Source organism: Cebidichthys violaceus, unplaced genomic scaffold (genome assembly GCF_023349555.1).
Source record: "Cebidichthys violaceus isolate CVI_PGR_0920_01 unplaced genomic scaffold, fCebVio1.0.p SCAF_4, whole genome shotgun sequence".
NCBI lineage: Eukaryota > Metazoa > Chordata > Actinopteri > Perciformes > Stichaeidae > Cebidichthys > Cebidichthys violaceus.
Genome location: NW_027176594.1, coordinates 4,295,547 through 4,319,682, shown reverse-complemented (window position 1 = coordinate 4,319,682; position 24,136 = coordinate 4,295,547). Strand labels below are relative to the sequence as shown.

General features: G+C 40.5%; 1 protein-coding gene across 3 annotated transcripts in view; it reads left to right on the top strand.

The window, feature by feature from the left end:
* The window catches only part of dclk2a (doublecortin-like kinase 2a), a 42,144-nt gene that overhangs the window by 9,009 nt on the left and 8,999 nt on the right, over window positions 1-24,136 (top strand). For 2 of the 3 annotated variants that reach the window (XM_068726934.1, XM_068726936.1), the window contains exons 3-11: window positions 14,092-14,221; window positions 16,624-16,722; window positions 17,236-17,286; window positions 19,559-19,653; window positions 21,363-21,450; window positions 21,928-22,033; window positions 23,354-23,411; window positions 23,754-23,873; window positions 23,956-24,102. In XM_068726934.1, coding sequence (XP_068583035.1) covers window positions 14,092-14,221; window positions 16,624-16,722; window positions 17,236-17,286; window positions 19,559-19,653; window positions 21,363-21,450; window positions 21,928-22,033; window positions 23,354-23,411; window positions 23,754-23,873; window positions 23,956-24,102 — 894 coding nt within the window. The remainder of the gene's footprint in view (window positions 1-14,091; window positions 14,222-16,623; window positions 16,723-17,235; window positions 17,287-19,558; window positions 19,654-21,362; window positions 21,451-21,927; window positions 22,034-23,353; window positions 23,412-23,753; window positions 23,874-23,955; window positions 24,103-24,136) is intronic. The other variant, XM_068726935.1, reaches the window with a different exon arrangement.

Genomic DNA, 24,136 nt, shown 5'->3' with positions numbered 1-24,136 from the left:
AAATCTCCTGTATTTAAATGTCTGACAACCAAACCAGCTGATGTTTGCTTCCTGTGAGCCGACAGGAATCTTTCTCGAGCCGACAGTCCCGACAGCAGTGATCCTTTTCACCTCTGACAGGGCCAGCCCAGCATCCTTTCTGTCAAGCCAGCACTGTACAGGAACACTGTGCCTCATGACTTTTTAGGACTATTATATAATAATTTGCAGTATATCATCTTTATCTACATGATCATGGTCTAGATCTTTGTGTCTGATCATGGGGTGTGATGGTCAAGTGAAGATCAGATGAGTGCCATTAGCCTTTAGTCAATCGCTTGAATTATTATAGAGGAGGGCTAAGTTTATCTTTGTTTATGGTAAACAGGGTTTGGTGGAGAGACTTACACACCCAAGATAGTGAATAATGTCATGGATTGATGTGTTCAAAAACATGCTACTAAAGTAAAATATTGCCTAATAAATGCACACATTAATGCTTCTTATAAGAATCATGTTGGATTCTCCACTGTGATTAATTCAGTCCCATATTGGTCACATAAACCATTCATGTGTCTCTATTTCCATCTCTTAGTAAATTCCTACTAGATCAGCTATGCAGACCAGCTGTTCTATCCAGACATTTCACGCTCTGTATTGCCATGAGGAATGTTGCATTGGATTTTGTGAGGTGCATTCAAGCACAGCAACTTTGGTGCTTGTGACATATTTGTGATGCCTTACTAGCAATCCAGTTTTTACATATGTTGATTTGACAATTTGACGAAACGTTTAGAGGGAACAGAGGCTGGCATATTAGACGGATCGAGTGGGAGCACCCGTCCTCTAACCTCCCTTTGAGTTCTTTGTTTCACAGCCAGGCAGCTACAGGCTGCCAGACGCTCTCTGGGGATTTAACTTCTTTTTAGTGGTGAAACCAAAACTGAGAGCTCCAGATCTGTTACGATGTAGTGTCTTTCAGGAATTTTTTACTATGAAACGTCCTCATCCACCTTCAACCCAGCTTGGGATATTGTATATTTAGCTTTTACACAGGTTATGTACCAGTCTGCACAACATGCATAAAGATAAAGTTCCCATTTTTCAAGCTCACCTTTTCAATATAACACACATACTGTACATCTTCATTTTAGTCTTCCCCAAATATACAGTCTGATTGTAAATGTATCAACAGACGCAACTCATTTAATAAAATTGTCAAACCACACATCAATTTAGGCCTGTTAGTTCTGTTATTGGATTGAAGATGGATGCCAGCCAATTCAACCACCAACTTAACACCAACATTAATGATGCAATGAATTCAGTAAGTCTGTAGCTATTTTAATTTAAAATCCTAAATCAGTCCTTTTAGTAGTGATTTATGTTCCATACAGTCTTTTGAGATGGTCGATTACAGATGACACACTACATCTGTCATGCAGACAAGTGTGTGAGTTAGCTTCCTTAATTTTTTTAATGATAAGCACATGAGCCATAAGTTACAGCATCTTCGACAGATGATTCCTTCCCTCTGCTGGAGCAGAAATCCATCTATCCATCACTGTAAGGTTCTTCACCATCAGATGGATGCTAAAGGAGACTAGAGTTTCTTATTTAAGCGGGTTGTGTTACAATGTGTTCTACAGGTTCATGTTTATATGTTCTAGACACAAAAGTACATTGTTAACAAAGATGATAATGTGTGGCCCGTTTGCATTAAATCAATATAGAGAACGCAATAGATGCAGCCATCCTCACATCATGTCAGATCAAGCCTGTTTGGCTTGTTAACAAGCACTCCAGCTGATTCTGTATATATATGAAGTTAAAGAGGTGTGTTCTTGCCATAATGTCTGATTCACTCAGACTTTAGACCTGTCTTACTCTCTTGGCCTCAACACGACTGTCTCAGAATTGAATTAAGAGTCTGAGTCAAAGGGTTTAACTCATTAAGGCTGTAACGTGATCCTGAGACCGGAGCTGGACACCTGACAATACGGTAAATGGTAAATGGACTTGTACTTGTATAGCGCTTTTCTAGTCATGTCATCATTCACATCCATTCATACACTTGATTGCAGGGGCTACCATGCAAGGTGCCACCTGCCACAGGTGTATCTAACAATCACACCCATTCACACAGCGATGGCACAGTCTTTGGGAGCAATTTGGGATTAAGTGTCTTGCCCAAAGACACATCGACATGTACTAGAGGAGCAGATACGCTGTCCATGTTAATAGAAGTCAATTCAGTTTGAATGTCAAAGTCAGCAAGTGCTTTTTGTAACACGGGCTGAAGCTTTTAAATTCTCTGTGCAAAATAAATTGTTATATGTGATGGCATAATCTTTATTTCTTAATACTGACTGCATAGAGAATTAAATGGAAAAGCATTAGCTTAATCATTTCACTTTTTTCTATCTTCTGCCCCCCTCTGCTTCATGAGGACGTAACACTCGACCAAACATGTCAATAACCTGACAGCTTTACTTGTTTGGATCCCTCTGTCATGGGGCCTCTCTACGTTATTCAGCCTCTTTTCACATCCTGAGTGGTGCCATACTGGTGGCTGGAAGGCTGTTTCCCACATTGTCGCTATCCAGGGAAAACTTTTCATGAGCTAAGAAAACGGTCCTATGAAAAGAACACAGGAGTTTTGGGAAGTTTGTTTGGCTTCAAACCACCAAGTCAGACCAGGAGATCAATATCAATTTGAGTAAGTCCAGAGTATAATTAGCAGACAGAACACTAGACTGGAGGCGAGGGATTGTTTCCATCAAAAATGAAGAAAATAAATATGACCTTACAGTGTGGAAGGAGGCACTGAAACAGATACTGTGCATTGCTTTGTGTAGATGGGCTAAGCTATTAACAGCTCAACAGCCCTGCAATAAACCCTACCTTCATGAAGTTCAGTTATTGTTGAAACTCTTTTAGAGAGGTCTTTATTTAACTGTATGGTACATTTGGAAGCTGCAGTTTGTAGAGCTATTGAAATGTGTTATATGACGCTGGAAGGTGTTTCTGGTGTTTTATCCACTCCATTGATATCAATGAGGGCAGACTGAGAAACTGGGGATTGAGTGGATATTGCAGCATATATTTCATATAAGGAGTAAATGAATAAGAAACATACAGTAACTTTATTCATAAATGTTCACAAATCATGAAATGATGCTTGAAAAATACTATGTAGTGTGTTACATCATCAAAAGTGCTTTGTTTTAGGTGTGTATTATCAAATATATGAGCTGTTTTCTTAAATTAGCATCACATTTGAATATGCTAATTTGAACAACACTCCACAGATTCTATAAAAAGCTTTACTTTTCTCTCCTAAAAAGTAAGTCTTTACTCACACATACACCCATAAACACACAAACACACCCCCACACACACTCCAAATGCCTTCCAGCAGCAGCCTGCCATCTGCTCCTCCAAAATCAAATCACAGGTCCCAGCCACCAGGTCTGCAGGCGTTGCAACCCCCCTCCCGCTGATGCACACACATGACGCACAGCATCACACACACACACACACACACACACACACACACACACACACACACACACACACACACACACACACACACACACAGAGGCCTCCCACTGCGGCCCTGGCCACCACCAGATAATTAGACCTATAAGCTGGAAGGGAGGGTTAAAGTGCAGCTGTCAGGTGTGTGTGTGTGTGTGTGTGTGTGTGTGTGTGTGTGTGTGTTTGTGTGTGTGCGTGTTCAAGGATGTGTATGTGTGAGACAGTGTGCTTTCACAATACTTCTCTGTCCACTCTCCCTCCTCGATTCAAAGATGCTCTTCAGACTGAATGTTAATTGTAGATCTTGGTTATCAGGGCCAGCAGAATCAGCTGCTGTTTTTGAGAGACACCCCTGTTTTACATCTCAAAGCTGACTGGGCAGGCGGAAAATAGGATTTCCCTATTTGGTATTGTCTAATCGGTGCATTCATTAATTTGGGGAACAGTTAGCAGTCCAAAACTTGCTAAGTTGTCTTTTTTTTGTAGAAATCATTTAGAAGTGATTCAAAGGGACTGTAGAAATAGTGACAAGGAGGAGAAGGTCCATGTGATAAAACAAAAGGAGCAAGTGAATGTGATTAATTGTAGAGAGAGACGTTCAAACCCTGGCTCTTTTTTCGCCTCCACACCCAGCCGGCCAATCACAACGTGAGGTGGGTGTGAATGTCACATTGTTGATTTTTGAAAGTTACGGGTAATGGTTGGACACAGCCTCACCCCATATCCGATGTTAGTAAGGTGTGGGGGTAGTGAGCCATCCACCAAGCAGTTCTGACTGTGTATTCAGGCGCCTGAACCCCTCAACTACCGCAGATTATCCTGTGTGAGTACTAAACACTACCAATAAGCTGCAGTTGACCTGGCTACACCTCAACACTGCTATCAGCTCAGAGTAGTTGACTGAGATGTGTTGACAAACGACAGAAGGTGGGAAGGACAGAGGGAGAGGGTGGTTGTCACATTTCCCAACCCCTAGTTATCGAGTGCTTTCTTTCCTCTACCTTTCTCTGACCCCCTTCTCACAGCCCAACTATTCACCCCACTGTGCAGAGCAGCTGACAACCACTTCCGTTGCCATAATTACATGATACAAAATCTAATTTACATTCACCCTTCAGTTACATGACCCGTGCAAGTTTAGGAATCGCCTTTTTGGACACGCTTTTTGGAATTTGATAGTCAGGGACAGAAAAGATGCAAAGTTGAATACTGTATAAAACCTTCTGGTTTGTTTCTGGTTTGTAAAACACACACCTCTAGCTGTCTAAGCCATCTTATCCTAATTACAAGGCAGTCTACGAACAGATAATTGAGAATACATCATTGACCATTTAGTGACCTTTCATGTTACACCAGTGCAATTTGAGTACATTTAAATGCATTAAATCTGTAATTCCTGAATAAATGTTTTTTGTTACTAGTTCCCCAAATTACAGCATGTTAATGACTACGATTAACAAAAATCAGGTACTTCTCTAATATATGAAAGTATTCTGATCATTTCTTAGTAGTGCACACTTCATACACTGTCATTTAAAAACCTGATGTTGGCGGCAACTATCCTACATGTCATGCACAAAGATTGTATTTGTCTCTGCTTGTTCTAAATGGAGCAAACAATACCCTGTTGTCCTGTCTGTCTCACTTGATTCTGCAAATCAGTGCAATTCAAAATGTCTGTCTCTTATTACTTGGACACAAGGTCTGTTGCTTTTGGCCAACATTCATACTGTGGGTGAAGATTTTCAACGGCATAGGAGAAGTAGCAAAAGCATATTACATGGGCATTCATGATAGTACTTTTTTAATTTTTAAATCGTATAAAGCAATTGTCTCTCAAAAGCATCCGCCTAACAATCCTGAAATATGTTTGCCTTTTCACTCAGTGATGTTATGAGGATGACAGTCAGTCTGCCCATGAACCAGGAGCTGGAAAGAAACCTGGACCGTTGTGGCTGCTGAGCTGTAACGACTGAAATGGTCGTTTCTCTGAAATCTATGAAGGGCTTTACAGTTCAGCGAGCTGAGGAATGACAGAGGAAATGGAAGTCAGCACTGATAATTGGACAGTCCGCTCAGATGTAATGTCTTTGTTTGTTTACATCTTTGCAGTGGTTTGGTGGGTATACTGTATCCTCCATGATACATTGGAGCCAATTAGTGTACTTTGAAAAATCTACATAAGCAATTTTAGTTCATAAAAGAAATTCACGCTGTTTCAATGACTTTAGACTAACTGACTGTAATTCTATTTTTCTTCTTTTTCTTTATCTCTCAATCTTGTCAAAGTGTTTTTCTGAAATGCTTTGAGGCAATGGCATTAGTGCTTCTGCATGCTTACATTGTGCATAACAGAACAGGTCTCAACACTTCAGCAGTTTATCAGGGTGCAAAACTCCACTTAAAAATGTACAATACACACTTTTTCTTTCTTACCAAATGCCGTCTTCTACAGGCAACAGTACAGTAAATGGATTGAAAAGGGAAAAATACAGACCGACACCCATTATCCATAGTGATCCATTCACTTGTTTTTTTTTCAGTTACCAACAAAATCTACTTGTAGCTGGATTTGAAGCAGTTTAGATAGTAATTTGAAAATATTGATCCAGAAAATCTCAACTTTGGGATATGCTGTAGAGTGAGCTGTGGAGTAGTGTGTCGTCTGCTGAGAGGCATCTGTTAAGTGTATGTAGGAAAATCTCATTGTTTATTCTGTGTGACCTCTCTTTCAAGTAATGAAGAAGGTGTAGAATTTTAAATTGGATTGAACATCGATGGATGTCGTCCAGGCTCTCCTCCCACAAAGTGTCCAAGATCTCAATGTCCATTTCTTCCTCCCATTTAGTTTTTATTAGAGTGGAATTAACAATCTTAAGAACAACTCTTTTCTTGTAACATTAAATGCCATGTACAGTAGAATAAATCATAGTAGTGGTAGGATCAAATTCTTACTATAGTGAGTAGAGCCTCAGAATGAGAACAAATCTTTGATCACCAACATGTCATGAAGATGACAGCTAGCCAGTTCATGGTGCGTGGATTGCTGGGTTTTGAGGGCATTCACATCAGTATGAGAGGAAGGAGGATGTTGGTTAGCGTGACTCTGATGCACTGTGGCATAATTTCACATGACACGCTTCTAATGACGATGGCCTCCTGCCCTCGATACTCTGAACCAGCCCTGATCTTACAGTACATGTGTTAGCAGGGACGTGCTGCACTGCTGCCAAGAGTTTAAACAGGTTTACATTCATTAAGGTGTCTACATTCTGCTCAGCCCGTTGTCATATTGATGAGGATGATGTCTTGTCATTTGCAAGACGTTGAAACATGCTGGCAGTTACAGACAGATTAGTAAAGCTGTCTCCCTTTTTCACTAGCTTGGGTCATGGACACACAAGGGTTCCATCTGATTATCAGGCATGAGCTGTTTTCAGGGCCAAGTCTGGATTAAACACTGCCATTTAGGTCAACAGCCATGACATTTGAATGCCCACCTATTGTTCTGTGCTGTCATTATCATACAGCACCATCTGACACTAGTGCAATGACACCATCCAACCACAAATAGTCTCGGTCAGGTTCTGTGATAGGCTGTTGTTTATTCTGGACTCATTGATGAATCAGGCTTTTAGGTTATGAATTCCTGGTAGTGTTTGGTGATGTTACAAGTACTGCAAATAATTAGGTGTAGTAGTATCATCTCACTTATACCAGAGCAACTTGCAAACATAAGTCCATCTGTAAACGAGCTCATTTAAATCATTTTGGTCTTGCATCTCAAATAATACAAGTTCAGAGGCTTCGGAATTTTGTCTTTTTGTTTTGCCAAGCAACAACAAGCTAAACAGCTGGCGTAGGCTGTCCGTAATGCTAGTGCCTTCATATTAGAACTTCTAAATATATAGTATGAAAGGTTTTACTGTATATACGAAATTCAGAGCATTCATATAGCTGCAAAAACATTTGCAATGTAAAGATATAGTGGCGTAATGTCTACCTGAGCAGAGATTACCAATTTAACAAATATAGATCAACGTCCTATAGTGTCCAGTTTCACTATCCGGTCACTATAAATTCATCCACACCCTTCAACCAGAATTAGGAATCAGAATTATGAGTTAACACTTTCAGATTTACTTCTCTTTAAACATTTCTATAATGACATTTTCACCTTTCGAAATACTTTTATGCAATATTGTTTTCCCCTTATTTCTGTAGTTTGTCTTTATTTAGGGTCTAAGGAAGAAGAATGGGTACATATATTATACAGACTGTAAATAACTATAATACAACTCAATGCTTTTTTCTTTTTATAAATGTACTTTTTAAAGCTTGCCAGTCTGAGGCTAAATCAGTGCAAGTCCAAAATAAGAAGCACTGGTGTAACATCGTCTCTGTCTGGCCTTTGGATATAAAACCCTACTAGTCCTGAGCCCCACTTTCTTGTCTCTTGTCCTAGCAGATGGCTTACACACACACACACACACACACACACACACACACACACACACACACACACACATCAATACTTTCCCCCCAGTCTTGGTGGGCAATACAAACACACTGTATTTATTGTATTTAGTGCCTGACCCACGTTTCACAAGTGCTGGCATGATACCCTGCATTGACAAAGAGCAGGAAAACAAAAAGCCGGCAGATGACAGAAATCGGGGGTGTCAGGGGGCTGTGGGCTGTGCAGACCACGTGGAGGCCACAGACGGGGAGGGCATCCATTGTCTGGTGTGTGATCTCAACTACTTGTTTTGTTTTGTTTGTCCAAGCCTGGCCCTCATCTTTTCTTTGCAGCAGGCCTTTCACTCTCCCAACAAGAGAGTTGACGTCATGATATTTAAGCCACAACTCATTGTTTGTCACCTTGAGTTTAATCATTCAAGCAAGCTCAGGTTGCCTCAGCAAGTTTCAGAAGATTGATTTGATGAATTTCTTTTGCACAGGGCAGATCAGGAGCTGTGTGTCTAAGTGATCTTGACAACTGTAGCACGTCTCTGCTGCTGATGGTGGAGTTTCATTTGCACATCAAACAGTGTCTATTCTTTTAGTTGTCTTGAGGTGTAATTCCTGGCAGAGGAGCGTTGATGTTAATGTTCGCGGACAGTTTTTATTTTTTTTATTCATTATTTATTTTGTTTAGTGGAAACATGAAATGCTAATTAGCATTCTAAGATATATTAATATGGGCCTTTTGAGACTTCTGCTGGAACTGCAATATTATATTTTGAGAGTTTAATGCCTAGTAGCCACTTTTATATGCAGTGATATTGTTCTTTTTTAATTGGAGACTATTATCTTTATTGGCATCAAAAACCAACATTTTATGCATCTCTTGTGGATCTTTTAGCTCCTCTGCAATTCTGCAAGTCTCACTTTCTTAATGATCAGGCTAATCTACTGAGGCTCATTTTTGGGCTAAAAGTTGTGTGCGCATGTTTTGATTTGTACTCCCACTCTCTTCATTCCTACTGGAACAGCTCTATTTGAGCATAAAGAGCTCAGCGCTCATGTAAATTCAGAGTGCCTGCGGTTATGTACAGTAATGTCTCTCTTTCTGTGTGTGAATATGACTTGGAGGAGAGAGAGAGAGAGAGAGAGAGCAAGACAGCTGTGAAATGTGTGATAGGCCAATCAGCCAGTGGCTGATGTGAGGCAGAGATCTACTGCACTGCACAGTCTCCCAACATTGGTTTACAGTTTGTGGTGCGTTTGGCTAACAGCTAATGTAAATACCAGTATACAGACTGTTGTGTACCTCTTGGCTGCTGCTCTGTGGCCCTCTTTTATTGTTTGGACGGTGTGTTTGGCTAACCGCTAACAGAACTACCAGTACACACACTGCTGTACCTCCTAAATATTGTGAGGCGTGTTGTATATGATGATTTCGAGCCGATTGCAAGGATACATTGCCGCTTGTTTTTGAGTTTGAATAAATTGAGTTTTACGATGTCTTACAGGTGTCTAGATAAGGGTCAGCTGTTTGTGGGATGTCTTCATTCAATCACACACTACAACAGTGTTCGTTGCAGACACACCAGGCGGAGAGCTGCTACTGAGTGCAGCTTTCTTGTTTATAATGTTTCTTCTTCAGTGCCTTCACTGAGCAATGATTTGTTGGTTCATTTACATCTGTGAGGTTGCTGTTGAATTATTGAAAGCAACTTGAATTTGTCAATAAATCAAAGCACTTGATAGCTTATGTTTAATGCAGCTAATGTATTGAATCCAGAGTAGCAAATGAATGATGGGCTTAGTTTTCTTGTTGCTCATTTTTGTGCTGCTGCCTTGTCTTAGATTTACCGCTCTAATCCAAAGGAATTAAACAGTCTCAGGAAGCAGCCTCTGTCTGTTAGTAAGAGTTCAAACAGAGTTAATAACCTGGTTGGCTTTAGCTTAATCGCGCCCTGGCAAACTAAATAGGCATCTAGCTATCTGTTCTTAAGTAAGTCAAAGTTTAAGTGAGAGTTAAAGCTTGTGTAAAGAATACACATCTAGTTTACCATAACAAGTTATTTTCTTTTGTGACTGAAGGAGTCACAAGGCAAGAGGCAGAGATCTCAATCTTTGTCTCCTTTTTTTCCATTTTTACTTTAGGACTCCCCCCACCTTCTTTGCCTCTCATTTGGCTCAGAGTATTGAGCACCAATGAGGGATTTGGAGGTAAATGGGGTTGATGGAACCGAATGATTACTGTGATCATTGTCCTTTCGGCTATCACAAGGAGAGCGTTTACTTTCTTGTGTGCAGCTTGTTCAGCCATTTACAGCCTTTTCCACTGCCCTAAATTCTTACCACCTGCTGTTGTGTGACATTTGTTTTTGGAACACAGTCCTTAAGATTAAGAGAAGAAATTCCCACCCCTTAAGAATCTACTGTAGTGTATCGATACTGTATTGGTTGTGAATGTATTTGGATAATAGATGTTTTGGTTTGTTTTAATGCCTCGAAAAAGAAAGCTGCCCACTTATTATATTTGTAAAACCATTATTTGGTTATGCTCATGTTCAATACACAGATTCCTTTTAATATTTCCATACACACTTGAAGCCCTTGACCTGTATTTCCTCTGTTACCAAGCTAAGCAGGGAAGAAAGTACAGCAAGCAATACAGAGTACATAGATTGATGGTGAGAGCAGGAGAAGGTCAGGCATACGAGAGGGATTGGGGGGGGGGGGGTTGTCGCATCTCTGAGAGCAAGCTTCAGTTTAGCCTCAAGACACGTCACCCAGCCAATACAGAACACTGCGAACAGTTCACTTCCCTGATTGGTCTAGAGACACAAGCACTAGCAGGACAGGGCTGGTGATGGAGTGCCAATGGCTGTTAGTTAATGCTTGCAGAGGTTGACAAGAGCAAAGAGAGACATGGACAATGCAGTTTGACATTCATACACAGACCAAACATACACAGACCAAACAACACATTTGTTCAAGTATTTATTCCTTATTTAGATGCACTCATTTTAACCGGGTAATTGTAAACAGTGACGTTTAAAGAAAAGTTAATCTAAGTTAAAACACCATATTTTAGCAGACTTTGTCATTTAACACAATTCTTCAACCTCTTGACCTCCTTTAATTCTTGCCTTTTTAAACATGTGTCTATGAAGGCACCATTTGTCTCCATTTCCCTGCATTCCCCTGAGTGTCACAGGCTAGCTGAAAAGTACTTTATCACAAACCACAGCAGGGCTAGCCTTGCAGAGAGAGAGGCGTGTGTAGAGGTGAAAGTAAATGAGAATACAGCAACGGGCCTTCTCGACAAAGAAGTATAATATTCCAGCGCAGAGTTCCTTCTCTTCACAATAAGCCTGTTGCCCCAGGTGATGCTGGGACAAGCATGTCTTTGGGCAACAGCTCGAAAACGTGCCCTGATAGAGCATGGATTAAAATTGGAATTCAAATGAATGTGAGGTCATTTAGTCGATCTGTGTGTGTGCCATGGTTTATAAGGTGCAGATGTGAAAATGCAGAGCCTTGTTTGTGGTGTCACGTGACCTAAAGCAAAAGTTAGACCTTTTTGGCAACCAGGGGGGACTCGAAAGATACCGTGCCTGGATTTCCTTGATTTAGGAAACAACAAATAACATGTTAGTGAGGTTTATATGTTCATGGAGGCGGACTTTGTAATGGTTGGACAGAGCCCAGCTAGCTGTTTGCCCTTGTGCTTAGCTAAGCTAATTTGACAGACAAATACAAGAGTGGTATAAATCATCATATCTAAAACTTTGCCAGTAAATAAGTGTATTTCTCAAAATGTTGATTCTTTGGTGCAGACCTCTGGCTGCAGATGTCACCTCAGTCGGCGGTTTCCCTGCCAGGAGACACTGCTCACTTCAGCAATCCCCTGAGGGGCTGTCTCACATTGTCCTCCAACAAATGACCAGCGTCCTTCATACCAACACAGACCGCTGAGTGGATGGAAAAATTACAGGATAGTCTTGACGTTGAAAATGTCTGCACACCAGAGGAAGCGGTGTGTGATTAAAGGTCAGAGGTCTTTGAGAAATATCATCTGATATCTGCATGTAGTAGTGTCTCACTATAATACCTTGCGCTACAACAGAGTCCATTTTAGACACATACATGGTGATTCTTACACCTGTGCCCTGACAGTATGGTGTGGCGATCAGCTGCCCAGTTCCAGAGTGAAAGCTCATCTGAAGAATGGCACTCCAGCTATGTCAAACCTTTGATAATCTGCCACAGCTCGGTATGTGAGCATATTACATGGTCACTTCTCTTCTCCTCTGACTGAATGTTTTTATTTGAGGCCATGTAAAGAGGCCAACAGTTTGCCTCAAAGATTAGACAAAAGGGGCATATGAAGGGCATGAAATACTGTTATTGATTATTTATGAACATGTTAGGGATACTGCATCCTGTTTCATTTTTAATTGATGCTGTCTGAATGTAGGACATGCAGAACTGTCATGTGAAGTGTCTTATGTATTATTAATCAACGAAGGCCTACAGCAATGGTATTAATTGGTGGTTTTAAATATTCCACCTTTACTATTTATGTTGTCAGACGCCTCACTCCTACTCAGCTCCCTTGTCTCCTTTTCTCTCAGCCTCCAACTCTTCTTTTTACTGTGGAGATTGTTTGTGTTCTTTAGCTTTTCCGGACCACCAGTTATTCTGATACCCATCTTACACACACACACACACACACACACACACACACACACACACACACACACACACACACACACACACACACTTACCCCCACTGTGTCAGCCCCCAATCTCCCCTAGAGGATCCATCTGCCCACAATCTTATGCCATGTTGTGCTCCTCCCCCTTACTCTTGTTTCAAGAATGTGTGTGTGTATACTGTACATATGCCTGGCAGTGTGTGGGTGCACTTGTGTGTGGTGGGGAGTGGGATAATGAATGGATCTTTTGCTGCTTTGTCTTCCTACTTGTCCACCTACAGCAACAGAGGGATAATCTGTGTGTGTGTGTGTGTGTGTGTGTGTGTGTGTGTGTGTGTGTGTGTGTGTGTGTGTGTGTGTGTGTGTGTGTGTGTGTGTGTGTGTGTGTGTGTACAACTTGCTATAGTTTAAAACTAACTCCTGTTTCTGTCTCCAGGGGTGGGTGGTGGTGGGTGTAAATGGAAAAGCGCTCTGAGCTGCAGAGAAAATGTTGATCACAGTGTGACACAGAATAGGAAAAGGCCCAAACGCTAACTGTACTGCTTTCCTGTGACTCTGCATTAACTCTGCAGTATTCCGGATGTCAGGGTGTTTTGACCTCGTCCTGTTGTTATGCTCTGTCTCTCTATGCTGTTCATTCAATCACATACGGAGTCACTGAGTCACAATCTTATCTTAAGAAATGCTTATTTCACATCTAAAAAATACTGAAGTCACATATGCAGCTTAAACATGCTCAGTAGAATGACCTAAAGCCTGTAGAATTTAATAAATGAATGCAAAATAATGTGATGGTAATAACACTGGTGAACCAAACATCATCTATATCTAATGAAACCGTTGTTGTATCTGTTCACAAATACATCACTATTAAATAAAGTTTAAAAAAGTGTTTTTACCGCTGGTATTCACAATAAGTGAATGCACCGAGTTGTGGTAGAAAGTAACTCATTTCCTAATTTGTAATACTATACCAAAGTACAATTTTGAGGTACTTCTACAGTACTGTACTTATACAGCCCATAGCTGAAGTTACAACTTACAGTGCTGATTAAGACTTTACTTGTTCATAAAAAATAATGCATTGTTATAGTTTGAACAACTAGACGGAATAAAGTAGTTAAAATTTACTCCACCTGGACCAGGTAAAACAAAGTTAAGTAAATTCTGCATTGTTTATGTCCTTGTTTGCAAACTTGCTTTTTTCTTCTACTTCTTGCTGGTTAGTAAGTAACACATGTATACATTTTCACTGTGTATATTTTTATGGTTTTGCAAATCTTTACATTTGTAAAATGTGAGCCTGCTGCCTCTGAATATCAAAACAAGTAAATTAGTTTTATTCCCTTCTGAATATCATCTATCTTTTTAATTTTCCGTACCCTTCCTCCTCCAGATTATCTGCCTGCAGGACTTCTTCGGGGACGACGATGTGTTTATAGCGTGCGGCCCGGAGAAGCACCGCTATGCTCAGGACGACTTTGTGTTGGATCAAAGTGGTAAGGCTTCCACAGCCTTTATGACTGGTAGGCCTGCCTGACTAAGACTAACTAAACATCTGTCTTTGTGTGTGTGTGTGTGTGTGTGTGTGTGTGTGTGTGTGTGTGTGTGTGTGTGTGTGTGTGTGTGTTCACCTCAGTGTCCTTCCTCACCATTCTTCCCTCACTAGTGCTTGCAACGTGCTTTTCCTTTAGGAAGTAGACAGCAGGATAGGTTTGTGTGTGTGTGTATACAATAATCTTTTCATACATGATTCTCTTTCCAATTAAATTCAGATAATTATAATTTTAATAGTAGAAAGTGAGCTTTTGTAGTGAGTCCAGGAGCTGCAGAAAATAATCAGTGCTACACCTTTACACCCACCCACCCACACAAACACCTACACACACACACATTCTGTAAGGTGTGCAGGCAGGCAGGATATGACCTCTTTAAACCAGCAGATCCATTCACTGTTAAAGCTCAATATAATATCAGCCCATATTGCACAACCTTGTGGGAAGGAAAAGGTAGTTTATTATAGTAACAATCCAATTATTGACATCCTGTTTCATTTTTTATTGTTGTGTCAGGTTAGCTAACAACAGGGAGGCATATCTTAATACACAGTGTGTTAAAGGTGCAGTGTGTAAGATATAGCCACACGCTCCAAAGAAATAGTGGGCAGCATTTCACCTCTACCACTGAGTCCATAGAGAATATATTTAATGTTACATCAGTTATAAAATAGCCGCTATCTGAAGGTTTTTTTTATTATTTTTTTCTGCCAATAAACAAACGATCAAATATACATAGACCCTGTACCTACAACATGCAGCTTCTTCATTCTGTGGACTGAGGGCAGACTGGATGCTAGAGTGACTCTCTATTGCCTCTCAAGGAACAAGTGGTATTAGAGCCATTAGTGTTAGGGCTAGCTGGTTAGCATGCTCATTTCCGTAGATATCTCTGCAACACAATACGTAGACGTCTTTCACATAACATTAACACTGTAACCTCTTCATCTTCCGTTGATGATATTAGTTTATGTTTTGGATGTCTTATTTAAATTCTAGCTATAGTTTACACATTGCACCTTTAACTGTTACTGAGGGTGAGTGCATGAGTGATGGTGCTATTCAGAGATAGTTTTGAGCTTCCGTCCCACTTACACTCCTCTGCTCCACTTTTAAGAATTAGGTCTTTGAAAGAACAAAAAAGGCAGACTGTAACTATGCTGAAGGTACAGAAGCTGCTCTTCCTTTTGCAAAGTGGATCCAATACACAGTCTACTGTTTTAAAGGAACAAAGATTAAGAAAATGGCCTATGCAATATATCATGCATAAAGGCACAAAAAATGTATGTTGTAATGGTGTAATAAGAAAAAAATTAAAAGTGACCATATATCTTTTCTTAGCTAAAGAGCTTTTAGATTAGAGGGGTTGTCCTAGCAAACGATTTGGTTTGTCGGGGTTTTGTATGTCCGCCATACATGGAAGTTTATTATATTGAGATACCCTTTTAATCAGTCAGTGAAATATGTATGTGATGATAAATAGCAGGGGGAGCACATTAGAAATGCTCTGTGGGTGTGCTTCTTTTTCATGTGTCTGTCATTACATTATACCTCTCACCGCCTCCACCCTCATTAATACAAACCTGACAAGTTTACTACAAGCTTCACAACATCTGCTCTCGCTGCACACAGCTACAAAGCAAAATCAGCAGTGGCATGCAGCAAACACCATAAAAACTAAAGCTGGTGGATTAAATAAAAACACAAGCTGTTGTAATTGCTTTACTCTGGCTCTAAAAGACATCACTGTAGTGTACCAAGTCTCTGTATCAGCCTAGGGAAATGTGTACGCAGTGTCTACAAAATGAGTGTCTCATTTTGAAAGTTGCCTGGTCATATACATAGTCCTGTTGACTTATCCTTTAATCAGATTGTTATTCCGTTGAATAATTTATTGTACGGGCTGCTTGTTTTTGACAACATTTCACATTTGAGAAGTTTGGCTTCTTTTTCAGGTCATAGAAGGTTACGTTATCCAATTATAATTTTCATATCAGTACAGATAAGTCAGGTATCAGCAGGATACAGTACGCAAAAAGTATTGTTTTGGTATTGGTATCAATAACTGGAAAAAAAAACTATAATAATACCGAATAGTATTTAATTAATTTGTTCTTCTCTGCTTTTTAATTTGTTTTGACTAAACACTATTTGCGACTATTTTATTTGGTGCTTCTCTGTCCCCATAATCATGTGTGACCAGCATTCATTAAACCATGCAACATCAATAACACTTCCAGGGTCATATCCCTGGTACAGCAGCTTGTTATGCATAACTGTGCCACATTAACTCTGACTGAGAAGAACAGGTTTGTTTATAAGGGAAGGTTAATATATGCGATGGTGACCGACTGAGCGTGTTGTCCCCCCAGAATGCAGAGTGCTAAAGACGTCGCACAGCCGCTCTGCTACTCCAAACCGGACAGCGAAGAGCCCCAGACCTTCGCGGCGCAGCAAGTCCCCTGGTGCAGGTAAAACACATGACTGTACGCACATAACAACTGTCTGTATTAACTCTGTTAAATTAAGAGATACCCATGCATATTTAACATAGTAACTTGTAAATAGATAATATGAAAGGTCAAGTCTTTTATCATTATATGTGTAAAAATATGTTAAACAAATCTTTTGAAAAATCCTCTTTATCTCATGCCAAAAACGACACTCTCAGGTCATCTCTGTTTGACAGGCTGAGTAATAGCTTTTTTATTCAGCAGCTTCATCCTGAACCCTCAGCTGTGGCAGAATGACTTAGCAATTTGTGTGGTGCATTGAGAGATGATGACATTCTGCTGAGTAATCAGTGTTGGACAAGCCATTACCTCAGTTTAAAGAAGAGGTATTTGAGTGGTTGCCAGTTTGGAGAGCTTGCAGTCTATGTTCAGCCTTTGAAGTTCCAAAGTCTTTCATTGTATGTTGTCATGTGATTATACCAGCAATGATATCTGCCTGACTATTCTTTATGTCTGCTTTTGACACTGCAGCAAGACAACCTGTCCACTACTCCACCAGTCAGTCTCCAATCAAATCCCCAGGTGAGGCGTGTGATACCGACACAAAGTTTGCCTTGTCAAACACCTGCCATATCAATTTACTCTAGTAATCATCGTTATTGAGTTACTGAGTGAAACAGCTTTAGAATCATCTTCTTCTCTTGTGAATTAAAGCTGGCTCTGGTGGTTTAAAGGTGCTAAATTCTAAATGCAGATCTATGTTTGATGGATTGCCTCCACATGGATTGCAATGCTAATATGCTTAATGTCAAATATGCTAAAAGTCACGTACAAATGTGCAACATTCCACTCCAAACATTAGCATGTGAACATGCTAACATCCGAGCATGGCGTGTTAACTGGTCACAATTGTTCTCATATCGTTCAGACTATAATTATGAGCAGCCAAATAGGAAAAACCTTTCACCTCAGCCCTCTAGCTATTCAAGTCACAGATATCGGGAATATTTTGCAGCTGCAATATCTGCCATTGGCTGTAAAGAAATACAGAATTGTCTCCAAACAAACACTCCATTACTGGCAATAGATTTAAATATAATTCCATATTAACACTGCCAAGGAGGTTATGTTTTTGGTTTGGTTTGTTTGTCTGTTTGTTCGTAGGATTACAGAAAAACTACTCGCAACATATTCATGAAACTTGGTGGAAGGGTGTCACATGGGCCAAGGTAGAACCCATCAAATTTGGAGCAGATCCAAATCACGGGGTGGATAAACTAATTATTTTTCACTTTCGTTAACATTGCAAGATAGTTGCATTTTGCCTTAGCGGAGGTCTACATTCTCTGGGTGCCCTTCTTGTTATATAATGTTTTACCTTTTCTATCCTTCTAATTTGAAAGCCAGCTGCTGCAGATCCACGGATTCAAAGCCGTGCACTGATTAGACTCACTTCTGAGATGTGTTAATTAAATCCTGCTCTCACGTAGATCACATGCCTATAAATCTGTAGCCGCTGAGGTGCTCAAAAGTTAAACTGTACTTTTGACACATTGAAAGCTAATGCTTTGTTTAAAGTTCTTCAAAAGCTCCTTTATAAAAACAGGATAAATACCCAGAGGAAAGGTATGTGAGAAAAAAAAACCCTCTAAGTGAATATACAATGAAACAAAAACTCTGAAACAGTAGTGTGAAGACGCAGCCTGTAGGCAGTGTGAATTGATTTTTCACAGTTCAGCTGGGTTTACGCAGATGAAGAGATTTTGAGTTAAAGTTTGACGCATTATGTCTCTGTATTTGTGCCAGAAACCAAGAGAGACGTTGGCAGAAGTAATCTGCGCTTGAGAGAATGAATCACTCAAACAATAAAAGCTCTCATCTTTGCTGCGTGCCTGTGCTCCTTGTGTTACACACTATAGTATATTATGAATATGTGTTACATAGTAATACAGAGGAAGTCCATTAATATCCTGGTACAAACTGAACCAAATCATTTGAGGCATACATTATTTTACCATGTATATATTTGAGTCATATTCATTCAGTACATCAATTCCAAAAGGATTCAGCCGTTTAGACCGTCGTCCATGTGTGCAAACTTTTTCTCTTAAAGTAATAGATTTCGCAGTTGTGACGCTGTAAGTAATGTGTTAGAACTGTGGGTAGCTGCTGCTTGTGTTTTTGTGTGGAGGTGTGTGTTGTTTCTTGTTGTGGAGGTTATTATTGTAGTTTTGCAGTTTAACAGATGGCAAAAATGTTGAATGTGAAACCTAAAGAACACACAAAGGAGCTTAAAAAAAATAAAATGTAACACCAGTTGCCTGCAGGTGGCACAAGCTACAACCTGCTAAATGTGAACGTGTGAATGTGTGAGTTACGTCACATTTAATGTGTCCTAAACATTTTTTATGCTTTCGCGCCGGCGACAGCCATGGCATTATGTTTTTGGGTTGTTCATCGGTACCACTGCACCAACGCAATATCCCAGGAATTATTTAAAATATGGCACAAAACGTCCACTTTGAAACAAGGAGGAACTCATTACATTGTGGTGGTCAAAGATCACTGTGACCTCACAAAACACATTTTTGGCCATAACTCAGGCAACCACGCGACGGTTATTCTAGTCTTATATATGCTAGTAGTCTCTCCTGGATGCATTGTTGTGGATCATAGAAATATTATGGGCTACCTGGTAGCAGAAAGAAAGGCAGCTTCAAACAAGCTGAGTCACAGGCAAGCAGTGTTATCCACTCACACATTTGTGGATACTGTACAAACCACACTTGTACTCACAATCCTAATGACTCTCTCCTCTGCTCTTGCATGTGTCCTTCCTTTCTTCGCCACGTAGTAAACGGTGTCTCAAGCAGCCAGATCTCCACTCCTAAGTCCACCAAGTCCTCCACTCCGTCTCCCACCAGTCCCCGAACCGTCCCCAGTTTTAAGGTAAGACGGTATTTCATAGCCATATGTGTCCGCCCAATACTTGCAGCTGTATATGGTTTTCAAAGCATATTGTAAGGTGTGCATTTACATTTATTTATTAATAATCTGTCTCCCATGCATGAGGGACACAGAGCAACATAAATATTTAACAAACACAGACAGAGACTGTGATATTGCTGAGGGCTGCTGAAATAACTTTTTTGGGTGCCATTTGTGTGTTTTCATTGGTTCTTGTAATTTATTTGTCTTGGGTCCACACAAAGCCTACATTAAGACTGGCAAAAGGCCTGACCATGCCTGTTTATATCCATGTTTGCTCGCTTACAGTCATCTTTCTATGCTATTCTTTTTGGTGCGTTACCGCCACCACTCGATCAGTGGAATAGTGTAAAATTCTGGGCAGGTATGTGTCTTGTGTAACTTGTGTGCTTGTGTGCATTTGTAAGATATGAACACAATGGGGACCCTTTAAGGTGGGCTATAAGGAAGAATTGTTTGGACATATATACAGTACCACAAAGTAATAAAATACGTTTTTGTGAAGACAAGTCATGTCACGGACTGGCAGCCATTTATGACCTAGAGGTCCATGTTGCCCACGCTGCAGCTCTGTGATGTATTTTTGGTCGAGTTAAAGATACTAATCTGTTTTATTGATGGATTCTTCTGTAAGCTGCATGTCAGTCCCAAACTACAGAGCTTCTAACTGCTGCAGCCAGCTGGCAAACCTCCTCCAGAGTGCCACCATTCCTCTCTAAGCCCAGTCAAAGACTTATCCATTCACATTCATTTGGCAGGACACTAGATTTTTATGATTTACTGACCGCTTTAAAAATTCACTGGCAAGAGGTAGAGAAGAGTAACACTTTTAGTAGAAATTAAATGAGGAAGCACAAGGATGTCAATAACATAGCTGCTCGCTCTCCGAGTTCTAAAAACGACCATGTCAATGTTACATTTCTACTTTAGTCCTGAGGACTACCCTTTTAGACTGAATGATAGATCCTCACTGTCAGGTATAGGCCAGTATGGTGCAGAACACTGCTGTACATAATGGAAAAGATCACTGGTCTTATTTTAATGCTGCATTTATGGCTGACATTTCAAAAATATAGCCATAAGATTTTGAGATTGCCACGGCTGTGCTTCGCAGAAAGGACGCTCTTAAGAAATGAATCATTCATTTGCAGCCATAATGGCTTTATGTGCAGTGATGAGAAGTGGATAATGGAGGAGGGTATATATTCCAGTAGCTCTGGCACCTTGTACATTTTGAAGGGCAGGCTTAATTTAGACCGTGTTCACGATTTAAGTAATATTATTAATGTACAAGTTGTACTGTGTCAAAAAATGTCACGTTTGGTAGAATATCTTACCATACTGTATCGCCACATGTAGTTTAAGTATGTTGAACATTGGCTTTTTATGTGTATGAATAGACAATAATTGACCATAAAAATTGTGCAGCTTCCAAAAATAAATGTATAATGAGTATAATGTTTGTTAATTACTCTCATTTCATGCCATGTGAAACATTTTTATGCAACCCAATGCCGTCAGTCAAAGCCTTTAAAATGTAATTGTTTTATTCATGTACAGCAGGTTCTGTGGGTGCTTTTGAAGCCTACGGTTACCATGGTCATTTGTCTGAGGGTTTAATTTTAGGCCAGGCTCTCACCTCTATTTCTGTTTCTTTTTACATCCTGCAGGTCCCTCCGTCACATTACAGCTCATCCTCAAATGTAAATGGCTCGTTAAACAACCACCAGGAGCAAAGTGATCGACTGAGTCCAGAGGGTACGCCTTCTCCTTCAGTCTCAATTCACCTGATCTGCCAACTAAGACACTGTTACATGGACTCCATCACCCTCTAGCATGTAGAAATGACATTGAATCACCTCATCTTTTCCCATCAGGACACATTTAACAATTTGCTTACACAACAAAAGTGGCAAAGAGTGGGCCTCGTGTGGATGGTAACTGTGGAACATCCCAGTGCTGTGTGAGCAGATACTTGTCTAAATGATTTTAGGCCTTTGTGTGTGTGTGTGTGTGTGTGTGTCGACATAATATTAGTGCTCAGTTCAATAATCACCACCGGAGGACTAAAGGAGATTGCTGTGCATCTTGGAGCCTGTGTGTTATTTTGTTGCACAGCGTGTGGTTCCCTACATCAGTCTGAGAACTGGTTGAGCTGCTGTCAGAGCTCCCTTAGTGGTATTGAATAGCAAGGCTTGTCTGTTGCCTGTTGTAACTGCTGTCTCTCCTCAGCAGTTAATGGAAATCGCCACATGCCTGCCTCAACCATCTTGGAAAAATACAAGATTGGCAAGGTCATCGGAGATGGCAACTTCGCTGTGGTCAAAGAGTGTGTGGAGCGGTAGGTGAAACACATTCACTCACACTGCAAATGTGTAATGATCAGTCGGCAGCCGTGTGCAGTGATCACACTGCAGGCTGCCGCGCTGTGCAACTCATTGAGGCGTGCACCGCGTGGGGTAACTGCTCCATCAGGGTTTTTAAATCCTGATGACAGGTATTGTGGAGACAGAATTATCCCATGGATTAAACCCCGCTGAGAATTCCCTTCATTAGCCTTTTAATCTCTGAGTCAACACACTGCCCAGGCAGACAGGGGAGATGATGATGAGAGGAAGCCTGTCAAGTGTGTGTGTTCCCATAATCTGATGCACCTTCCTAGAAAGTACTTGGAGGTTCCCTGGAGAGTAACTTCTGAACAAATACAGTTATGTTTACAATAAGTGTCTCTTACAAATATGCACTGTGTGTGTCATTGAGGTCGATAAACATTTACAAAGCCAACTTCCCGAAGGTGACCCAAACAATCTAAGGTCCACTTACAGTACTAGCTCTCAGTCAGCCATATCTTATGGTACTGAATGAAGACTGCGTGATGTAATTGAAAGTTACACTGTTTCAAAAGGTGAAGAATAAAACTAGATTATATTTTAACCTACATTGTTTATGTTTATTACGCTCATCCATACTTCAGATTACATAAACTTCAGGTCTTCCTCCCCCTTCTTTCACTGGTGCATTGCTAAACTTTTTAGTGGAAAAATATTAAATCGTGGCAGGAATGTATATTCAAATGCTTGTGCATGCACATGTGTTTGAGTGTGTGTTAGTAAGCAGAAGATAGAAACAAAACAGATCAAAACATTTTTTCACTACTGGTCAAAAAACTTCACATTTGAGTTGTAACCCCTTCATTATGTTTATTTTGCAAGTAGAGACAAGAGGAAAACCTCTAGACTTGTTAAAGACTAACTTTAAACCTCCAGTGGTTTCTCCTCTCACCTTGCTGCAGTGGCGTAGAAGCATACTGCCTCTAGAGCAGTACACGATGACATCACTGTTGGGTGAAATTACAGGTGCAACACAGCTCACGTCTGACCACAAACAGGATCACTGATGGGAGGTGAAACTGACTTGAAACTTTCAACCTGACACTGTAGTGAAACACTGTTCTTGAATTGTTGAGCCTGACTGTATTTGCTCTGTATCTGTTGTATAAACGTGGCTAGTGCAGCTAACATAGCTCTCCAATAACTCTGTAGCAGTGCTCCTGCTCACTGTAACTGAGGCTCTCTTGTGAGTACTTGATATGAATTACAGATATTGTTGCAGCATCAGTGCTGTTTTTATTATTGGACCTAATTGCCCTGTTTCTTCTCAGGTCCACAGGAAAAGAGTTTGCCCTGAAGATCATCGACAAGGCCAAGTGCAGTGGAAAGGTTGTTTTTTTTTTTTTGCTGTCAAACCTGTCCACACACTCTCAAGGAAGGGTCATATGTTCCAGAGTTCATTATTAACACACACCACACCACTGTGCGTGCCTCTGATCCTCTTATCCCAAACAGTTAGATTAGGCCAGTAATGTTTTATTCATCACCTAACTCAAATTATCTTCACACTTTCACACACGTACAGTGACACACACCGACTCACACATACTTGACATGAATTCAGATTCAATCAACAATGCAGTGTCTTTTGATTAGCATAAATGGATCCGTGTACATTCTGTATACTGGAGCACACAGTAACTTGGGTGTTTTGTCTTGGTGTGTTTCCAGGAGCACCTCATAGAGAATGAGGTCGCGGTGCTGCGGAAGGTGAAACACCCCAACATCATCATGTTGATAGAGGAGGTGGACACTCCCTCTGAACTCTACCTGGTTATGGAGCTTGTCAAGGTACAGAAGAGGCTAATGGGGGGGAGAAACCAAATTTCTCTATTTGGTTTGATCTTTAACCACTTTGTTGATGTTGACACAGGGAGGGGATTTATTCGATGCCATCACCTCCTCGGCCAAATACACAGAGAGAGACGCCTGTGTCATGGTGTACAATCTCGCTGGAGCTCTGAAGTACCTGCACAGCACGAACATCGTCCACAGAGACATTAAACCAGAGAACCTGCTGGTATATATTTACACTCACACCCATTTCTTTCCTA